The sequence below is a fragment of the Sphaeramia orbicularis genome, chromosome 12, assembly GCF_902148855.1.
Source record: "Sphaeramia orbicularis chromosome 12, fSphaOr1.1, whole genome shotgun sequence".
Taxonomy (NCBI): domain Eukaryota; kingdom Metazoa; phylum Chordata; class Actinopteri; order Kurtiformes; family Apogonidae; genus Sphaeramia; species Sphaeramia orbicularis.
Window position 1 is genome coordinate 25,843,217 of NC_043968.1, and position 22,132 is coordinate 25,865,348.

Sequence of the window (22,132 nt, forward strand, 5' to 3'; positions counted from 1 at the left end):
GCAAAAACTTGCGGGGACGACATTTTAAAAATAAAAATGATGAGAATTTTCATAGGTATGGGTAAAATTAAATGAAATGCGGGTGGGTGGTGGGCAAAGAGGTAAAAAAATAAAAGAAGATTCATGGATGAAAATAATTTGCAGGACATTTAATGATGATGATGATCTAATTTCACTGTGGTTGATCCACAGCCAGTTTGTTTTATTTTGAAGTGAGATTCACCGATGAGTGAAGAGACATATTTTACATACTGTCACATCCGTTTAGCTTGAAAAAGTAATGAGTCCATTCTGAGAATGTAAGAAGTATAAAGTACAGATATTTATGTAAAAATGTAGGGAGTAAAAGTAAAGAGTTGCCAGAAAAATAAATACTCAAGTAGAGTACAGATACCTAAAAAATCTACTTTAGTACAGCCATGATGTTCCAGTAAACCTTTAGCTATCCCTTGTCAGCCATTTCAGTGCCTCTTTCAACTTTTACTTTTAACTTTGAGAGACTTTTTTTCTACTTGACACTTTTTAAGTTTCTTCAGTTTTCATTTGTCACTAAAACACATACCTTCTAAGTTAACAATTTCAACTAAATTCAGCCATATTTCAACAACAGTTCAGTTGCTTTCCAGCAAAGCTTCAACCATCAGCAACACAGTCTCCTCCGAAATAGCAATTGATCTAGTTTTGTCTTATATTACAAATTTTTCACATCTGACTGTCCGAATTCACAAAACCTTACAAGCCATGCAAAGTTGAGTGGATGGCCTCATAGATAACGTTGTTCTCGACTCTGCATTTTCAAAACAAAAAACATTCTTGGATGCAACAACAGTTTTACTTTGCTGTCATATGTTAGTATTTAGTGTATTTAAATTTTTCATAATGAAAAATGTTACATGTTATTACAATACAAATATTACAGATATAAACTACACCAATTCTAAAGCCAGTGTATAAAAGGGTGGGTCCATAAATATTGTATTCACTTTTTTCCTGTCTCAAAAAATTGGTGGTGGTGGGGGGGGGGGGTTCTCAACTCAACTAATGGTCAAAGGACATATGTCCTATGTATGTATATGTATGTACACTTTGATATAATTGAACTGAATTAAGTTGAACTGAATCGTCAACTTCACTGTAACATTTCACTAAATCTTACAGTGAATCTGTAATATTATTGTGGAACAAGAAGAAGACTGGACTTTTGGCCTTGATGGAGGAATACTTCTATATATGTTACGTTGATTATTGCAGCTTTAAATTGAGATTGGATATAAAAGAAATAAGATATACTGTACACATTGATTTTTCCACATTAGAAAGTAAAAATATGCTCAAAATGTTGATAAAGCAAAACACTGGTTTCTAACAGTAGTTACAGGTATTTTCATTTCCAACTGAGAAATTATGACCAGTTCCTCAATACATGGGAAACACATTTTTTTTGTGGATTCACTGAACATACCTGTTCAGGAAATCACTCAGCTCAAGAATCACAAGGGATTCTCACACAGTATGAGCGAAATAAGCTAATATCCAACTTCCAGCTCTAATCCTGTTGAGTGTATTAGAGAACTTCTTGCATTTGGCATTGAAATAAGGAATTAGGGAGGAACCTTACGTCATACTTCTAGCTGTTTTTCATTTAAAATCCCAATTACAAAATGGACTAAAAGGATTACGTGCGATTTTTTTTGTTTTTGGTATTCTGAGCATCAAGAACTTCTGCTGAAAGTACTGTATTTTATCTCTTTGTCAAAAAGCAATGACTTGAAGTCTGCTTTTATTAGTGTCTTAGGAGCACAACGAGCTACCACCTGTGCTCTCATGAGCATCTGTTTAGTGAGAAAAAGAGTTACCCAGTGGACAAATGACCTCAAGCATGTGGCAAATGTAATTTCAAAGTGGGTAATGTTAATTGGAGGGAATAATCACAAAAGAAAGCTCACAAATCTTCTCTAAGTAAGGACTGGGTAAGGTGGAGGTGAGATATATCTAGGTATCACAGCCGGCTCTCTTTCTCTTTAATGCAGATTGACATCAGACCTCTCCACTGCTGCATCACATGCTGTGGTGAGTCTGTGCTGGAGTCTAAAGATGGTACCTTATATGGCAGCAAGAAAGCCCGAGGAGATTTATGATGGTTTGGGGCTTGTGAGTGCTGCTTTAGGAAGCTTCTACAGCATAAGAGAATCACTGTGAATGATCAAGCAGAATAAATGAAAATGCTCAGTCTGAACAACGTGGTAAGAAATTACAGAATCATGTTTGTCATCTAAAGAATAATGTCGACATTATACTATAAATAAATACTATTGGTAATCAACAGAATTAGTCCACTTCACCGTGTTTCTCTGGAACAGTAGTAGTGCAGTCATTCAATGTCAAAATGTTTACTGAGTTGAGATGTTAAAATTCAAGAAAGTGGGATGGAAAAGTAGAGAAAGTGCATTGGGCCTCTCAGCTTTTATTGTCATTCCCTAAAAGGGTTCATCTCAGCATGTCGCTAACTTTTCACACAGAGATTGGGTTTCCATCATCCTAAGGCTCTCAGCGAGGTGCACAAACAGCCTATGAAGAGTCTGGCTGCTGAAGGCAATTAGTGACTGACTGTTATCGTCAATGAGTAGGGCTTCTGGGAAAGAGTGGAGGTTCCAACAAGATCTAAGTAGGTCAGCGGCACAGTTGGAGTTATATCTGGGCTTTGGGGGGTTCATATGGTCTTGTTTTCCTCACTATTGACTTAAGGGGCTCAATTAACTCGACCACTTTTTTATTGGGGTTCAATCACAGTGACACCGTAACACTGAAACAGAAAGTTCCACACCAGTTTACATCTCACAGAAAAATCTTGACTCATACTTCAGACCCACTCGCTCCCAGATAGAGCATGTGACCACAACAGTAGAGAGTTGAACAAACAGGCTATAAAATCACCAGTCCAGCTTTTTGTGGTCCTTTTTTCCTTCTCTCATAAAATCCCACTGCTCCATTTCAAAGACAGACCCAAACTCAACAATGGCTTGCAGATGTATAATTGAACAGTTATTTGACGTAAATTAGATACCATCTACACTTTGTATACTGCATGTCTAGACCCATAAACATATAGTACCTTTACATACACTATGGACTCTGACTTAAATCTGGCCTACTAGTTTATGGGACGTAGACTAATTTCCTTTTTTGTTTGTTTTTTTTGGTTAGACAGTCAATAAAATCACATACCTTCACAGAGCTGTTATTAACATACTTAGCATGGAGCAAAACGGTTACACATGTTCCTAAAATTGTTGATATTAAGTATTTCATATATACACATAAGTCAGTCCCTCCAGATGTGATTATGTGATCGCATAATTCAATGCATAATCAAGCAGGGGTCTGCATTTTTTTTCAAAAAAGGCACATATTCACTGCAATAATAGTATATTTCCATGCAAAATTTGCGAAATATGTAGAGCTCGCATGATTTCATAATCCCCGCATTTTTCCGCATAAAGTAAAAAAATATATATATTGTATTGTAAATATTGCATTGATGTAATACATGATGTGAAAGCACGTATCAATCTGCAGTTACTATCCTCAACAAGCCGTGGATGCTGCCATAAGCCCCTCCCCCATTTCACTGCACTCACAGGCAGTCAGTCTCACAGTAGCTTCGCAGACCCACCACTCCACGTCCACACTGCTAATGAATAGCACGTGTGCAAAGCCGCTGTTGATCTTGCTCTCACTTACAGAGCGGGATGTAAATATAAATATTTTTGCCACTGTCACACTAAAATAAATCACTGCATTTGAGGAGGGGGATCTAAAAAAAACAAAGAACCTGAATTAGGGCCAGACCAGCTATCTTCATTTCACACATTTCCATTGACAGTGACTCTTTTCGGGCCATTTAGATTATTATTATTGTGAAGTCAAAACTGTTCATACAAAAAAAATTTAAAAATGTTATACTTATGGCAAAAAATGTTTATGTATTACTGTGAGTTGTTCTAGCCTCCTAAGTGGAGCTTCAGGTTAGAAACTAAACCAAAGTTAAGAGACTTTTGATTAAATTTGATATTCTAACATTTCATAATAAACGAAAAAATTGATTTATGTAATGTGGGTCTAAACGTTACTTTGAGAGGTGATGTGATACAGTGTATACTTATTTCTTGTATGTTTGCTTATCATAGGATGTAATTAGGCATTTTTCATTTAGTAGCAGCCTGGGTAGAACAGGGTGTGGGAGAAGAATCTTTTTTTTTTTCATCAAAACTTATGTTTTTCCAGTTTCCGCATATGTTCGCAACTTTGCATATTTTTTGTAAATTCCCACAATTTCACCGCATGAAATCATATAAAAACCCTACATATTCCATCACATAATCAAGCATGTTTGCCAGCATAATCAAAGATTTCTGCCTGGATTTTTCTGGAGGGACTGATAAGTGACACAAATTTTGTAATGTTGCCTCTATACAGCACCGCAGTGGAATTGAAATAGCATTAGCAATCAAGATGTGAAGTATGGACTTTCACCTCTAATTTAAGGGGTTTTAAACTCTGCATTAACAATGTAGGAAACACAGCCATTTTCAGAGGCTCACAGGTAATTGGATAACAGCTTGACAAGCAGCTTCATGGACAGGCGTGGCCAATTTGGTGGTTATTCTTAGCCAAACTCTGCATGTAAAGAAACCTACAACACAGCACTGGTCGACAGTGGTAAAAAATTTCTGTCATTGTCCAAGTTCTTACGGACCTGACTGTATGTGCATTAAGATGAGCTCTTAATGTAGTCTTTTCCTTCATGCCTCTGGTGTAACAACCCCACAGCGATAACAAGACAAGATATTAAGTTTTGCCATACAGATAAATGTTTTTGTATTCAACTTTCACAGTTCAATAGAATATGAGGTGCTACATCCTTAACTTTAGATGTGCACCTTCACTCATCTTTGAATTTGAAGCTGTTTCCGCTTCTTTTATTTCTGGCTATGTAATTCATTGATGCCTGACCTTTAAATCAAACTGTGAATAAAATTTTGTTTCATTATCTCTCATTGCAGGTAAGAACATGTGCAGTATCATCCATAAAATACCACATTTAGGCTTACTAATTATTAAAACAAGCAAGGATGCTAAATATGATCAATTTACCATACCTGCTCCACTCGGATCTCGTACTCTCCATTCAGTTTCTTCCCTCGGAAATACTTTGCCCTGCGTGAAAACAAGAGACAAACATTTAAGACACTTACAAAAAAAAGCTTTACAAAGTTATTTGTTATGTTAGATGCAATTCTGCACATTGGCCACCCAGTGATGTAGGTCTCGAGACCAGTTTTTTGTGGTCTCGGTCTTGTCACAGACTCAACTCATTTGGTCTCGGTCTTGTCTTGGTCTTGGACATAGCGGTCTGCATGGGATTTGTACAAAAACTGCATCATCACAGATTAGTAAAATTATTTATTACATGCCCTCTTCAAGACATAAGGACAATATAATAGAAAAGATAACATGAGTTTGATTTAACTAGTCATGACACTTTACACCAATGCCTTTTGCTCTGTAATTGATACAAGTAATCATGTCATGTCAATTTTAACTCTAGTCTGTTTTCGGTCTTGGTCTTGGAGTTGGTCTCGCCTTAGTGGGTCATGGTCTGGATCTTGTCTTGGTCTTGGTACCTTCCGGTCTCGGCAGTGTCTTGGTCTCGGTCTAGCCCAGTGGTTCCCAACCTTTTTTGGCTCGTGACCCCATTTTAACATCACACATTTCTGGTGATTCCAGACATTCAAAACAGAGACTTTTTTTCCTTTTGCTAAAATTAATTTGTTTTTGGTCATGTAACAGTTTGCTATACTTAATTGCAAATAAACGTTAATTTTAGATGACATTTAGTCTATATAATGTATGTTATTAAGGACGGAGGCAGAAAAGCAAGGTGTAGATTACTGCACAAAGTGAGAATTATATTTTCCTCAGTCAGGATATGTACAGTCAGTCCAGCTTGGATTTACAAGGCTGACAATACTGAATAAACAATAACTCAAACTATGAATTATGAAAGAGCTGCAGCATCTGAAACCGACCACAATGAATATTTGACAGATAAACAGTACCACAGTGCTTCAGTTTCATCTTCACAGTTTGTCATGTCTTTTATGTATTGGGATTGTTTCTGTCAACTCACCATATATTTTTTTAATTAGTAAGTTTTTTTTGTTTTTTTTTAATCAATTACTAGAAATTTCAGGTGACCCCATGTGAATTCCAGGCGACCCCATGTGGGGTCCCGACCCCAAGGTTGAAAAACACTGGTCTAGCCAGTCTTGACTACAACACTATTGCCATCACAATATAATTATATTAATCAAAATTAATATACTGTACAGTCAAGACTGATTTAGTTCCCTTTAGATCTAGTTGAATTGTATCATGTGGTGGCCTCACATGCATCAGGGCTGCGTTGTATGTTCCTAACACTCCTCACAGTCAAAACAACCTTAAAATATCCTTTGTTTATTTAATCTCAGGAGAGCTGAAATTTCAACAGACCTTCCAAAATACCTTGAGCCTGGGCAAAATACTGACTCATATTTTCCATGATTACAGAATCTGACCTTGTGGAACTCCAAGAAAACAGAATCCCATGGCAAAATAAAAGTAACGGAGAATGATTTTAATAAAGAATGGGTGATCCCTTCGTGTGTTTGTGTGTGATTTTTCTGAGAAATCTTGAACTACTGTAGTTTGCAGTCAAAGTGAAACTAGAGCTGTTATTTTCTACCTTTTATAAACAGGATGTGGTTATAGTATACTCAACCTGAATTACTCAGTTTATATGTTTTAAGTTCAAAGGATGTACCTTTCAGAAACATCCACATACAATTGTATGGTTTATTTGCAGCCACTGTTAATATGAATGTAAAATGTAGCTGATATTTGTGTTGATCTGATCAGAGAAACAAACCATGGATGTCACAACAACTACCATTTTGCACAAAATCATAGTCTTTTCTTTGCAAATCTCTCTGAATTGGAGCAGAGGTCAGACATACTTTTGCTGAACAGTAATTAAAGAAGGATGCGGTTTTTCCATGCAGCGTAAACATGAAGTGGCAGTTACTGGTAAGGTAAGCTAACAACGCCTACAGTTAAAAAACAAACCAAAAAAACCCATGCTTTATGCAGAATCATTGTTCTATTTAACAGGTTTGAGTTTGCATATGGAAAAACATGCAGCGGAAAGAGGGCCTTTTTTCATTTGGTCCATTGAAGTGATGCTGCACAATCACATTTGTTTATTGATTTACTGGATTTACTGATTTACTTCCAATTCCCATCATTCCTGTTCTTCTCTTGGTTCTTCTTTTTTGATCTTCAATTTAAAAACTCTCTGTTAATAGATCACACATGAGTTTGAATACTAACTGTATACCAACGATCTTCATATCATGTCCATCTTAGTACAATAAGTGAAAAAGCCTTTCTTGTCCACTCCAGTAAACAACGCATGCAGTTGATTATGGTCAGACCTTCAACTCCAACTCTACTGAATCTAAGTAGCATCGGCTCCTATAGAATCTTTGACATCACGACTGACAAACACCCACATGATGTTGCCTCGAAGGGTACAAAACCAGTGAAGGTAAGACAAAAATATAGTCGGTACTTCACAAAACATCCCAAAAGGATGAAATTCACAGCCAACTGCACTGTCAAACAACCAGTGCCAACATTGCATCTGTGTTATTTACATGCATGTAGAGAATACTTCAACATTTAGCACAAAATCAGCCCCTTTCAGTACAAACAAGTCACGCTACAAAAATGGTCTAATTCACAAAAGATCAATGTAAACTATCACAGACCACTCTCACTCCTGTACAGTCCATCACTTCTTTTCCAAATCTATTCAAATAACATTGACTTAATGTTAACTGATGTCAAGTGCAAAATCTTGAATCAAAGTCGAAGTGATAAGCTTAGTATTCATGCGTGAAATGATATGTGATAATGGAGGTCAGACTTCTACAACCCGACGTGCAGAACACCCATTAATGACTGTCAGATCCTGACTGATGAGACGATAATAAAGTTACTGCTGTTGTGTTTGTAAATGTGTACAGCTTCTTTTGAGATTTGGAGATGTTGAGAAACAAATCTAAGGCTGAATCCCAATTCACCCCTAGCCCCTCCCCCTTACCTCTACCCCTCGGTTTTGCGCGTACACATGAAGGGGTAGTGTTGTCCGGATTCTCAATTAGACGGAGGGGAAGGGCTGAGGTGGAGGGCTGTATAACCCTCGAAACAGAGATTTTTCAGGACCACACTTCTTTCCTCCACACTGGAGGGGTAGGAGAAATTTCCCATCATTCTGTTCGAATTGTTGGCAAGATGGAGGTAGACACAGCAAAAAAGTGCAGCAGTGTGATGACAGAAACATAAAAATGTACATATTTTCTTCGTAAACAACTTAATCATTTGATCGACCGTTTACTGCCGTTTCAATGTTATAGATCGCATTTCTGCAGTTTATAGTTGATAGCCACAAAAAGATGACCAAAGCCCATGCAACACAGACAGTTACAGCTGCTGACGGCATGGGGAATTCTTTCAGAAACAAAGTTTTTGCATCTGTTAATACCAGCATTGATGACTGCTGATGACGTAACAGGTCGTGAAGGGTTGTCCCATTTAGTAGGAGAATGTTTCAACCTCTAACCCTTGCAGCTCCATTTCAAGGGGTAGTGCCAAGTGCAAGGGCCAAGGGGGAGGGGTAAGGGATGAATTGGAATTGGGCCTAAGACCATTTCAGTTGATGAAAACACTGTTGACACATGAAAGTTGGATTGTGAAACACTGTGTATGTCTGTGTTCACTAAAGACACACAATTTCTGCTGCTTCTACACATTTCATTATGAACCAATCTGTGACTGAAATGTGAAGAAAAACTCGAAACATGAAAATCCCTAATGCAAAACAAAGCAATTTTCCAGACATTTTTGCACTAATGTATCATTAGTGCAACATGTGTGAACTGGTCCTTGTAACAGAGCAAATTATGAGTGCAAATACTGTGCAATTCTTGCACAATTAGGCCCAATCCATCCATCATTTGATGATTGGACCAAAATAAGCAGGGGGCTCAATTTTTTTTATTTCCATCAAATAGCGATTTAAATATTGTGACAATATGACCCTAGTTTGCTTTTTACTCATTTAAGAACATGTGCAACATTCAAGGAACCCAGAACACATAAATAAAGTAGCTGTTTTAGAGTTTTTCTTGTGAATATCCACATTTCCCTCCTCCAATGCTCTTTCTTGGCTGTTTTCTTCATAGCCATGTTGTGTCCTGGTGCTCTGTCTGTTTCAGTACTGCACTCTCACCCCTTGCTGGCGAGGGACAGTCAACAATCTGTTGTGGGCTTCAGGCTGGAGCTGTGTGTAGCTAGGGATCTAGGCTACATGCTAGAGGCCGTTGGTTACTGGGACAGGGTGTTTGGGATTTAGAGCGCCTCTCAACCTACTCACACCAAAACACATTTTCTTTTGTAACATCTCTTTTTTCAGAGCCTCTTACCAAACAAAGGCTCTTCACTCCTTCGTGTGTCTTCCCCATGTCGGCCTCTTTGTTTTTCATCTCCCTACATCTGTCCTTTTAGGGTTGTTCATTAACATTCATTAAGGTCACTGAGGAGGATCTTGTTCCTAACATTTCCCAGCTGTTGGACTTTCAAGTTTTGAGTCCCTGGCCATCTCATTCTCTGTAATTTTGGAAGCTGTGAATCTTCGACATTACTGACCTACATATAAGACAGGCAATGCCCCCTGTCACCCTGGACCACCATCATCACACAGCATGAGGCGACACCCACGGGCTCATCAGCTAAAAATGACTGGTATGTGTTTCAAAGTATTGTGAAATGTGTCATCACTCAAAGTGATCAATTTAATTTACTGGCCTCTGGGTTCTCTGGTTTGAACAATGTCTTTACATGTGTTCAAACATAAACATAAAGGTCTGTAAAGAGGTCTGGGCTCTCCCTTTCCCATTCGTCCACACACCCACTGTATAAACACTATATAGCTAAATTTCATAGTTTAACCATGAGAATATGGTCCTTCTTTTGTGGTCCACTAATAGGAAGCGCATGAGTCATGTATATGCACAAAATGAATTATCCCTCAGGGTTTTTTTTTTTTTAACAGTTATCCTTGATTCTATTTGTATCCACTCTGCTAAACTTGACGTTGTGCTAATACTGTAGTGTTTACAAAGGAGATTTTCTATAATGGCCACATATTTTTACATGAAGATTAAATTCCCCATGTGTTAGTTTAAGTCATGTTTTCTCTATGAAGGGCACTAGATTCCCAGTAATGAGAAACAGTTCAAGTTTCACTATAAGTTGACTAGTGGTGCAGCCTTCTACTGTCAAGGCCTTAACAGTTCTTGTACAAGTAATTAAAAATCAAGCAAAATGCAATGTCTGTCCCAGGTTGAGAAAAATATTCCGTTGGAAATTGCTTACATTGATACATATGTATTTTGTTAGAATGTTGCATCCTTAACCCATAAAGACCAAAACATCCACCAGATTATTGACTAATCTAAACTGTTTAATACCTGTTGATACATTAATCCTATCGATACATGTAAATAATTGGTGTAAAATGCAGTTTGTCATCTTTTCATGGTCATCAGCTATGACCCATTTGGACGTTCAGCGGCTCCGTAGTGAACATGGAAACATTGTCATCTACTACAATGTTGATTCATCAGTAAAACCCATGGAGTTGGATCAATGACAGTGGTTGGAGACACTTGGTTTATATTCAATTAATGATATATTTTTTGCTAAAAAAGGTAATGTTTTCTTCAGTTTTCTCAGTTTTTGATTTAATAACCCTCAACTTGATGAACATCTACATGATCAGTGAATTACACATAGAAATAGATGATTTTCACTGAAAAAATGCAAAATGCAGAGGATAATATTGAGATAAAATGGTGATAAATCATTTGGGAAAGGTTAAATACAGAGAAAAATGTATTTGGAACTGACACAAAAGTCACACTGGGTCTTTATGGGTTAAAAACTGAATTATTTTTGGGGGTTGTACCGTAAGCCATGCATAGTAACACTGGTGACTAAATGGAGTGGGAGATGCAGGGAATGAGGAGGGAGGCCTGGGATGCATCGTAAATATCTGCATCCATTAAGTGTTCATTATGTTTCTAACTAACATAGTTGAATATAATGTGACCCACAGCAACAAGGCAAAGTATCCTGAATGGTATCACTGGAACATAGAGCACAGGTCTTTAAACTGTCTTGTTGGAGTTCCTTATCTTTGTAATGTTAACACAACCATGTGAATAACTAAGCATGATGACATACCCTTTAGCATAATCTTATCTTCAAAACTGTTAATAGTGTTGTGCTCAAAACATGGCAGTAGTTCCATCTTTCTCTGAATCCTCTGCAAACCTGACTCAGTGTTGAGTAAAATGCACAAGTGAACATTTTCAGTTTTGTGCAAGAAAAAAAAAAAAGAAATAAAAACATCCTGATATTGTTGGGGTTTCCCCACCATGATTAGGCTTAGACACACCTCCAAAGACAAATTAATGTAAAGTTAATATCCATCAAGACTACGTATGTCACTAATGGTTGAACTGCTATTTGGTGGACTTCTTTGACAATTTTTGTTGTTATATTTTTGATATTACTTATTTTCGGCTTGACCTTTTTCACATTTTTGTATATAAGGATGTGGTAATAATAATAGTCCAAAACTATGGGACATTATACTGTATGTCTTTGTTTAAAAAAAAAAAAAGTAAAATTTCCTTGCAGGGGGACAGTTGCAATCTTCCACAAGGGATGGAAAATACCTGAAATTAGTATTTAATTACATAACATTAAATTATCTTGGGGTAGGACGCCCAAATCCATTTCCCCCACTGCAAACCTGACAATAAAGACAATTACAGCTCTACAAACCCTTCATTTAGTGGACACTCCATATCCGTGTGACCTGCAAAGGAACAGTTGCTACACAGGTAACAACATAAAAGTAGTGCAAGAACTAAAATACAGTCACCAGTTCATACTTTCTGTAAAGTAAATTTTTTGTGTTTTTACCCATAAGATGTTTGACAGTATGTGATTCTATTTCTGAGATAAAACCTGGAATTAAAACACTCCTCATATGCCACAGGGCAACCAGAGTATCTCATAGCACTGGCCATGGTACATGAAGAAGTTAAACCTTGTCCAGAGCAGGAGTGAATTGAGCAATCAGATGCTCATATCATTCAGAACACAGTGCAAACAAACTGACAGTTTCTTGGCAAAAAGTCGCCCATGTTCGCCTGAAAGAGAAGGAGAGAGCGGGTAAAAGACAGAGACAGAAAAGGACGGATTGTAGTTGGTGGTGGTGATGCTCTCTGAGACTTTGCCTCAATGCTGTGTACTGCTATTGTGCATTAGTCACTGCCGGAGGCCAAGCCTGTCAGGACAGAGCAGCGTTTCCCCAGAGACCCCTGCCTCTCTGCTGGAATGCTCAGGAGGAGATTCAATCCCCAGAGGGAATGATGGGTGGACACTCTCGTCCTACACTTTGATATGTTTGCCGCTGTTTACTGGATGTTAACAACATTTATGAAGGACTTAAGCCTCTCCAAGAGTACAGCTTCATTGGTCTCCATTTGTTTTATAAGAAAGCATCTCACACTTTTTATATTAATCTTTCTGCTATTTTATAAAGTATTATATTTGTGTTCGATGTAATCTCTGATGTATTCTAAACACATACTTTAAAACAATCATGCTTCACTATTAGTGGATTAAAACATCATTCAGAAAGTGATATTTTACAATCAAATTCATTTATTTAGAACATTGGGGGCATTTGTTATTTTATTGGCTTCACCTTTAGATCAGAAAGGAACCAGTGAGTTTTCCATTCAGTAGAAATGACCAACTCACCATAAAGTAATAGAATTTTTAAAAAAAAAAAAGAAGCTAAAAATGAATACATTTCAGAAACACTCAAGACCCTCTGATTTGGGGCTACTGGTCAGATGATACAAGACAGCTTGGATTCTGGGAAACTGCAATGCGATTTCATGTTACTATTGGAGTTTCTGAACACTTAACGGTGGAGTAGTACTGATCAGATTTGATGGCATTAAAGAGTTGAATTAAATGCCTTTAAGTCAGTGAGGAAGACTTCTTGGAACAAAACATACGACAAACAATGCAAGATTCTGGAAAAGAAAAAGTCGGCTGTTTTATAAGGAAACAATTGCATTTAGTCCATTTGTAAGATTTCAAGATCTGATACGTTTTGTTGAAAAACACTAAGTGATTATATAACATTCATACATTCAAGAAGCTCCACAGGGTGAATGGACTAAAATTAATCAGCTAATTAATCAGTATTGAAAATAACAGTATTTGCAGTGATTATTAAGTCAACCTTACTAATAAGTCAATCATTTTAAAAAACAACTAAGAGTTTAAAGTGGCCACAGAGCAACACTGATCCGTCATCAGTTTGTTACAACTGACTAAAATATTTGGATCTGGAGCACAATCCTGTTATTTTATTCAGTTTGTAAAAGTATGACATGGATGTAAACTAGGTGAATTATCATGAAATGAATCAGTGACATGGTTAATTAGAATCGGACTTGTGAGACACCACACCGACAATAAGGGTGAGAAACAATGGCTTTAGCTGTGCTCTGAACACTGACAGAATAAAGGGTGACATTTACAGTCTTTTGGGATTAGTTTGCCAATGTAACACAGAGTTTTATCTACTGATAAAGACGTTGTGTTCCCTGTTATGAACTTAGTTAAACCTGGAACCAAAAATTGGATAACATCATGTTGATTTATAAAAATACAAGTCATCTGTTAGAACTCGTGGACCATAAATTATATAACAAAACACTATTAAATCTGTAATCACTACCCAACCATTTAGCGAATTAGAAATTTAGCCTGAGCTGAAGTTTTTACCCTTCCTCGTTAGGAACCTAGAGAAGAAATTTCATCAGCATGGCAGCACACTATACTGTATTTCCAAATGTTCCTGTATCAACAACAGTGTAAGGTATTAGTTGTCTGAAAGCAGGTTTCACATTGTCCCAAAAGCAAACACTGTGATGAAAAAGGGTAACGGCATGACACAAACAGGTTGCCAAAGCAGCAGCCAAATATTTGGGCATTTTTTTAACAAGTTGCACTTGTCTCAGAAGGTTACTTAACTATTCAGCTGCTGTCAGCTACCTGTACCTCTTGAAAGTACAACTAAATTTCTAATTAAAGTCATAAATGTCTCACTTTTACAGTCCTCTTTCTAAGCTTTTCAAAAAAAAAAAAAAAAAAAGTACCCAGGATCTCATGGCATCTGTGACCGTTGAGGTTTGGCTTCACTCTTTGCTGCTACCCATCTTATCTAACACATAACAAGCAGTTACAAAGACACTCTCTCAGCAAAGATCTGGCAGTGATATCTTACATGTCAGCCAGCAAAAGAAAGCATGAATCTTGAGATAAAGCTTAACCAAGGGCATAATCTACTGCAGACTGAGAGAATTTATCAACAAGAATTGTGTTCTTTCAATACTGCTGCAAAGAGAATCAAATGTTTATTTCAATTATCTCAAACAAACAGGAAAGTTATCCCACTCTCTGTGACAGGAGACAACCACCAGACTGGAATACTGGGGCTGATGTGAAATTTGTTATGATGCAATAGTGCCTGGATCCTGAAAAAAAATGTTAAAAAAAATACATAAATCCCCTAGAGATATATATTTTCTATGTAAATATAGTATAAATATTTACAACATGTGTTTGCTTGGTCTTTAAGGGCCTTGTCCTGTCAACCTAATGCAGTTTAACAAGCATTTTCATGAGAAACCACTTCACTGTGGAGTTGAATAAAGTGGATTTGTGGATTCTAAAACTGGTTTAAGAGTGAAGCTGCTGATAACTCTGCAGCTGTACAAAAGCTGAACTGTGAAACAACAGAGGAGAGTATTTTCTGTTATCAGACATCACCACCTGGTGGCCACAGTCTTTCACTTAAAGAAAGATCTGAGAACAAGGAGAACTGATGACAAGCTTCCATCTGTGGGCTTTAGGTGAACTACAGCACCACTCAGTGGCCAATGCAAGAACAGGCTGGGTTACAAATGAACTCAAATAAAAAACAGTTCCATCAAGTAAAATGAATAGAGGCAATGTTTTTAAGGCACCATGGTGGTGCAGTGGACAGCACTATTGCCTCACAGCAAGAAGGTCCTTGGTTTGATTCCAACCTCTGGGACCCTGTGAGGTGACAGTGCTAACCACTGCACCATCATTCATCCACTTGATACATGTGTACAATATTTCATCCACAAAATTTTACTTTTTATGGCTACTGCACAAAAAAAAAAAAAAAATCCCAACCACCTCCAAAAGCCCACTTTCTCTCTTTCCAAGGGTGAGTTTGTTTAAATGCAGTTTTGTGCTGTTCTCAGAGGAGTGGAGGGTTACTCAGAGAGGCAGGATGATCTTCTGACTGTTCATTTCAGAAATACCAACATCTGAAGAATGAACAGACCCTATTGGGTTTTCTGCCTGCTGGATTAAAGGAAAAGGGCAGCTCAGCCTTTTAGAAAACTGAGAGCAATCTTGGTGCTTCTGACACGGCTGTCAACAGGGCCCTTTAATTCACCGATCATATTTAGACCTTGGCCTGATCTCCCCGCGGCACCACACACACAGATGCAATGGTACATAATGAGCCCTGCTAATTCTGCAGATAAATTCAAAGGGCTGGAAGCAGCTAATAATGGTTTCACTAAGGTCGATTTACCAGCAAATGTCAGGAAAAGAGTAACAACTCATGAAATGCCAGAGTGGTTTTATTGATTCAGGAGGACAAACATGATGAACTGACTGCTGCAGGTCTTCCCTCTACCTCTGAAAATCAATTCAGAGTATAGCACTTATCAACCTCTAACATACATGTATGAAAGATGAACGTATTTTTCTTTGCTGAAGCTCAATTATTTCTATCATGTGTGTTGCAAACACCTTCCCTCTTGTTGCCATGACAATTTCTACTCCAGCACAAGTGTGGAAAAGCCCACAACTTAGAGGTCTATTGCAAACAATAAAAGTCTTTTCAGGTAAAACAAAGGTGAGTGAAAAAGCGTGTGAACCCAGAACTATTCACAACTGATAATGACAACAAATGGGTCCATTAGCTAAAACCTTGTAGTCCAAAACTAGTAATCCATCACAGGTAACCAAAGAGCCCACATGATTACAGGCTACGACTGAACACAGGTAAGTGATCTGAATTTACTTTGTCATATGATATGCTTTTCACAGGAATCACACAGACTGTGTCAGTAAATAAATAAATCAATCACAAACACTCTATGGCATTGGTGGGGAGGGTGGGGGATTGTTTAGTTGCCTGAAGTTTGCATCCTCACCAGTAGATGTCACAGTATCTGATTAACTTTAATGGAAAACCCTGAATCCTGAAGCTATTCAGAAGTCCAAGCAGCTCCACCAGCTACATGTGAAACATCTTGTTTCCAGTACCACATAGTTCACTCTGATTCATGTTGGTCACACAGTGGGTCACATTTTGGCTGATTATGATTTTATTACCCCGCCCCCCCGAAGGGGAACCAAGGGGTACTGTTTTTGGTTCAGTTTGTTTCTTTGATTGTTAACACTCTAGCAGCAAAACTACTGGTTGAATTCATACCAAACTGGGTTTATGGATTCCCCGCGACAGAGAATAGAAGTGGCCACATTTTGGGAAAAGTAAGTCAAAGTTCCAATTTTTAATGTTTTTTTTTTTCTCCCATTTACTTATAATGGGCGAAATGTCAAATGTCTATAAAAACATCAGTTTTGTTTCAATTTACTTCAAACTTGGCACATATGTAGAGGCAACTGATGTGCTGACATCAGCATACGCACAGACATGATGACATCAGCTGGATCGATGCCAAAATAATCTGCAGTATGTGCGAGGGGCGGGGTTTATTGTGTCTGGCACCACTTGTTATATTATGTGTTCCATTTCCATACTTCTTAATCTATTTTCCTTACTTAGCCCTACCCAGCAACTGCTAAAATCAGATTTGATAGTTCTCCATGGTGCAGAGGAACCCTGGCAAATAGAGAAATCCCTCATCTGTTTCTAGTCTAGTACTTCCAACTATGGATGGTTACATTGCTATGATCTTCAGGCCAGACCTCTCACCCCATCCACAAACATGCAGTGAAATGTCAAAATACAGTATTTTTTTGCACTAATGCCCATCCCATCTTCCACTCACCAGTCTGTGTGCTGATCATCAATGACCAACAGGATTTTGGGCTTGCGGATGACAGGCTTGGGGGGCTGACCACCCCCTGTCGAGGCTCCTTCAGCGGCAGTTGCAGCAGACTTGGCGTGAGCGGCAGCAGCCACATTCTGGGCCATCTGAGCGCTCTTCACTACGCTAGAGAAGGAGCTGAGGAAGCTCCCTGAGCCTGAAGCCGAGGCAGGACCCTGGGCCGGGGTCTGGTTGGGAGCACTTGGGGGCTGCCGCCTCTCTGTAGCTGGAGAAGCAGGAGAGGAAGTGGATGAACCGGGAGGGGTCGGCCGCTGCAGATCCATCATGTAGCCGTTGGGGAGGTTGGCTACGAAGCTGCTGTCTGACAGGCGCCGGCGAAGGTAGTTCATGGTGACGGGCTGGTGGGTCTGTCAGGCCAGAGGAAGTGAGGGGGAAGAAAGCTTGAAATCCTGCAAAGACAACAGAGAGAAGACTTTTGAGTAAACACTAATTTGGTTCAAGCAGAAACATCTTCTGTGCACAAAAGTCAGACTGTTGCAGTTAGGTTCAGGCTTAGGAAAGACCTGAAACCAATGCTGAGACACTGTTATAATGAAAGGCTGCACCAACATATTTTATAGCTGATATGAATCTGTTAATCCTGATTTGCATATGATTAAAAATGGGTGGGAAACAAAACCACTGGCAAATAATTCAGTGACACAGCAGTGATGATGCAAAGTTGGAGCAGCGATTCACAGCTCATTTCTTTGAGAAACAGATCGAGCCTGCTGGGAGAAAGAAAACAGTTATATAACACATGAAACCCAGCGTGGCAGAGAAGAGACATTCAACCAGATTAGTTATCAAACTGCAACTAAGAAACCACACTAGTGGAGGGGAAGGAAAATCTTAAACCTGATTAAATCTAGGCCGCTCTCACAGTAAATGGAGTTTGGATGAAAGAGCATTTTTTACTGAAGCAGTGAGTCTCTGGCGGATGTGTGCAGTGTTTACAGCTGTGTTTTTGCTGTTAAGAAGGGAAGGAGGAATCTAGCAAGTTCACAACAGGAAGAATAGGATGTATGAAAATGTTTCCTCTTAGACCATCACCAGGAGGAAGTGTAGAGTGCGAAGTGAATGTCAGAGTTTCTAACAGAGCATCTGGAGAAGACAACAACTTTGACACTTTGATCTGTGGCTGAACAAGACCTCCCACCTTTTGGACATCCTGTATGTCAGGCATGTTCTTCCTCAGTGTGATGTTTCTCTATTCAAAGACGCATCACCATGTAGATATCATCAAACCAAACTCACACTAAACTATGCAGGGTCAATTTATTGAATTTTTAAAATATTATATGCTTAGGAATTTAATCTCAAGGCTATTTTATTAATTCAGATGTTTGTTGCCTTGACAAATCACACAAAAATGGGACCATGTTATGCCTTCACGCCTTTGGGAATTAGTTCCTACAGAGGACCCTGGCAGGGCTTTTAGAAAACCTAATAAAACAGACAGAGTAAAGACATACAACAAGGAGTGGCAATTACAGTCACAGGGCCTCTGAGTGCCAGCTCAGCCCAGTCTGCAATGACTCGATCCCTTTGGACAGATAAGTAGCTGTCTACTGAAAGGCTGGAAATCACTATCTTTACACCACTGGCACATTCTCCCACTTTCTCAACACCCAATAAGCTGCTTTTTCTGTGTGCCTGAGCGCATCTAGAGCTCTTAAATCCTTAAAGGCTTTGCCTCTTTCTTCTCTCTGCTGTATATCCACACTGAGTGGAAAACACAGGAACCCATGCACAGTTATTGTTGTTCAGGTAGTCGACATTAGTCCTAAGAATTCATTAAACAGCGAGAGTAGTGGTAAAATGGTTCAGAGAAAGTAGAGATTGGTGGATATATATAACTAGAGAGAGGTTTGTTTTATATTAAACCTCAGGCCCAAATCCCAAAAGTATCTACTGATGTAAAATGTTTAATAACTGCTGAACCACTAATCCGATCAATACAATTAAATAAACTGGCTAAAACACAGTTTCTCCGCTTTTCCACTGCACCAGATTTGACCCATTTGGATGTTAAGAGGCTCAGTGGTAAAAATGGAAAATTGATTCACCATTAAAACCCATGGAGCTTAACAAACAGCACTAGTTAGAAACATTTGTTTCATTTTCACTTTTGCTTCCATTTTCTCTGTTTTGATATAATAATCTTCAACTTCACACTGAGCTTTTATGAACATCCACATGGTCACTAAATTTAATATAGGAAAATAAGTGCTTTTCACTGAAAAATGCAAAATGAAAAGGATAATAGAAATGGGGATACAGGTAAAATATTGACAAAAATTCTCCTGGGAGTCACCACAAAAGCACCTTTAGGTCTTAAAGGGTTAATTCACCCTTTAAAAAATACCTAATCATTGAGGTTCACTATGAAAAACAAAGCAAATGACATAAATGTTTGCCAACTCTTATGGTGTGTCTTACTTATCGCAGTATTTTTCTGCAATGATCTCTGCTCCACCTTGACAGAAACCACTACTGAACATTGATGAACACTGATGAGAGGTATAAAAAACTACTGGCACAAGGACATGGGCAGCAGTAATCACAGGTTTGGCTTTTCAATGATACAGCAGAGCAGGGTAACACTGTAACACAGCTAACTCCAGCACCCAAGCTGATGTACAACATGATTTTTTCATTCTATATTGGGAAAAAAGTTATGAGAATTAGATTAGACAGATGGCAGCTCTCTCAGTGGGACTCATAAATTTTTTCATGTTTTTCGCTCCTCAGTTTTCCCCATCCTGAATCTGTTGCATTTATCACATAGCCTGAAAGACTGTGATGTGACTTTACACATAGAATGATAAAACTAATTAGTTAAAGACACCCATCATATTTCTACTATTCCATCTGACTACGAAGCATTCCAAATTGTGCAATAATGAGTAATGTGTTTGTTCAGCAGCAAACACAACAGATGTTGTGTGATGGGTTTTTATATAAATCAGATAAGAATTCAAAGCAGAGTTCAGGGTTTTTTATTGGAAAGAAATGTTTCTCAGTGATGTTTTCAAGAGTAAGACTCTCACAAATACTGTGTTGATACTTTAATACAAATACAAACTAAACTGACAGATTAACTGATCAGTAGATTTACAGAGAACAACCTGATTTTCACAAAAAAGTAAATACTTAACTTTATTCTAAGTTAGCAGTTTTCTCATACTGCTTTCTGTAATATTTAAAGTAGTTTCTACTGGAGTTTTGTTAAGAAAAAACAATAAGTGGAATTATAAAAAATAATCAGCAGATTTATAATGAATGCAATGTTTTGGCTATAGTTAAGTTACTGGTTGCAAATGAAAGAAATATTTAAGAAATACTACACAACAGCAATATTGTGGCATTTAACTGTATTATCTGATTAAAACTCAAAGTGTGGCAACAAAAGTGGTAAAGCATGACATACAGATCACACAAATGTCATGGAAAGATTACATATAGATCACATATAATGCTTAACTCTTGCAATTGTAGAGGGCTTAAAGGGACAGGAGTGAGTGTCCCTGGTGTGCAGAGCGCCACCAATAATAGTTTAACCTTGTTTTTATTATTCATGACCGTCTGAGCTCAGGGACCAGGAGTGGGAGCAGTAAGAGCAGAGCATTGCTAGACATAAGTCAAGTTATTGAGCTCTTAGACATTGATTGGACATATTGGATGACATTAAGGATATACTGAATGGCAGCGGGTAGCCCACAGTCCCCCAGGTTACACAGAGGAACATAGTCCACAAAGCACAGGTGGACCACTTGGGTCACTTCCCATGCACCCTCCTACACTGGATTGATGATGAAGAGCTTGTCCAGTGTACTACGACCAGGGGCCGCAGTGTTCCTCCTGGATCTGACGAATAACTACTAAAATTTAGTCTAAACTTTCTCAGGACGACTGAAAAGTGCACTCTCCCTTTGGTCCTCTTTCTTAAAAAGGGGAAACACCCACTCCTGGCTGTGGCCTCAAAAGGCTGTCCAAAAGTCATGCTCACTGTATTCCTTTCACACCTGTTGTTTTTGGACAACAAAACCTATCAAATTACATCTTTTCAATAGCAACAATCTTAGAGCTGCAACTCTAGAGCCACTTTGGCATTGAAGGTGCTGAACATGGCCCAGTCTGACATAATGTCCCCAGCCTCTACTACAAGTACATATGGCTGCAAGTCTGATGCCAAAGTCTATCACTGACAAGTCTAACAGTGTCCTGCTACAAGACTCACCAACAACAGCCTTGGTGTTTGTTTGTTTGTTAGCACAGAATTCCAACAGTAAAACACCAGTTGAGTTCAGATTGGGCATCCCCTTTTGTCCCAGTCATGCCCCTTCAGGTCTCACAAGTCCCTCAGTAGACCAGTGGAGCTCCCAGCAGGAACACCTTCCGCCAGGGACTCAAAGATGACCAGGTAATCTGAAGTGCTGTACAGTACATAAGCTCAGACAATCACCTGCTTTCATGACATCAAATCAGTATCTTGAAATCTAATGACAGAACTCAAATACTGGATACCATGGAGAGGATGTGGTTTGCATGTTTAGATATATTTTGGCTTTATTTTTGGGGAGCTGTCACTGTGTCCATCTTTACACACAGTCTATAATTTAATCAGATCTCATACCACAAGAAGGGCCAAAGCCGTTTCTACTTCCTGAGGCAGCTGAGGTCATTCAACATCTGTCGGACAATGCTCA

The 22,132-nt window shown here is 38.5% G+C and overlaps 1 protein-coding gene across 2 annotated transcripts in view; it reads right to left on the bottom strand.

The window, feature by feature from the left end:
* syn3 (synapsin III) overlaps positions 1–22,132 on the bottom strand; it is a 130,861-nt gene that overhangs the window by 99,032 nt on the left and 9,697 nt on the right. The window contains exons 1-2 of one of the 2 annotated variants that reach the window (XM_030149014.1): positions 17,382–17,770; positions 5,160–5,217 (exon numbers count right to left, since the gene is read on the bottom strand). In XM_030149014.1, coding sequence (XP_030004874.1) covers positions 5,160–5,217; positions 17,382–17,770 — 447 coding nt within the window. Of the gene's footprint in view, positions 1–5,159; positions 5,218–17,381; positions 17,831–22,132 lie in introns of those variants that run through there. The other variant, XM_030149013.1, reaches the window with a different exon arrangement.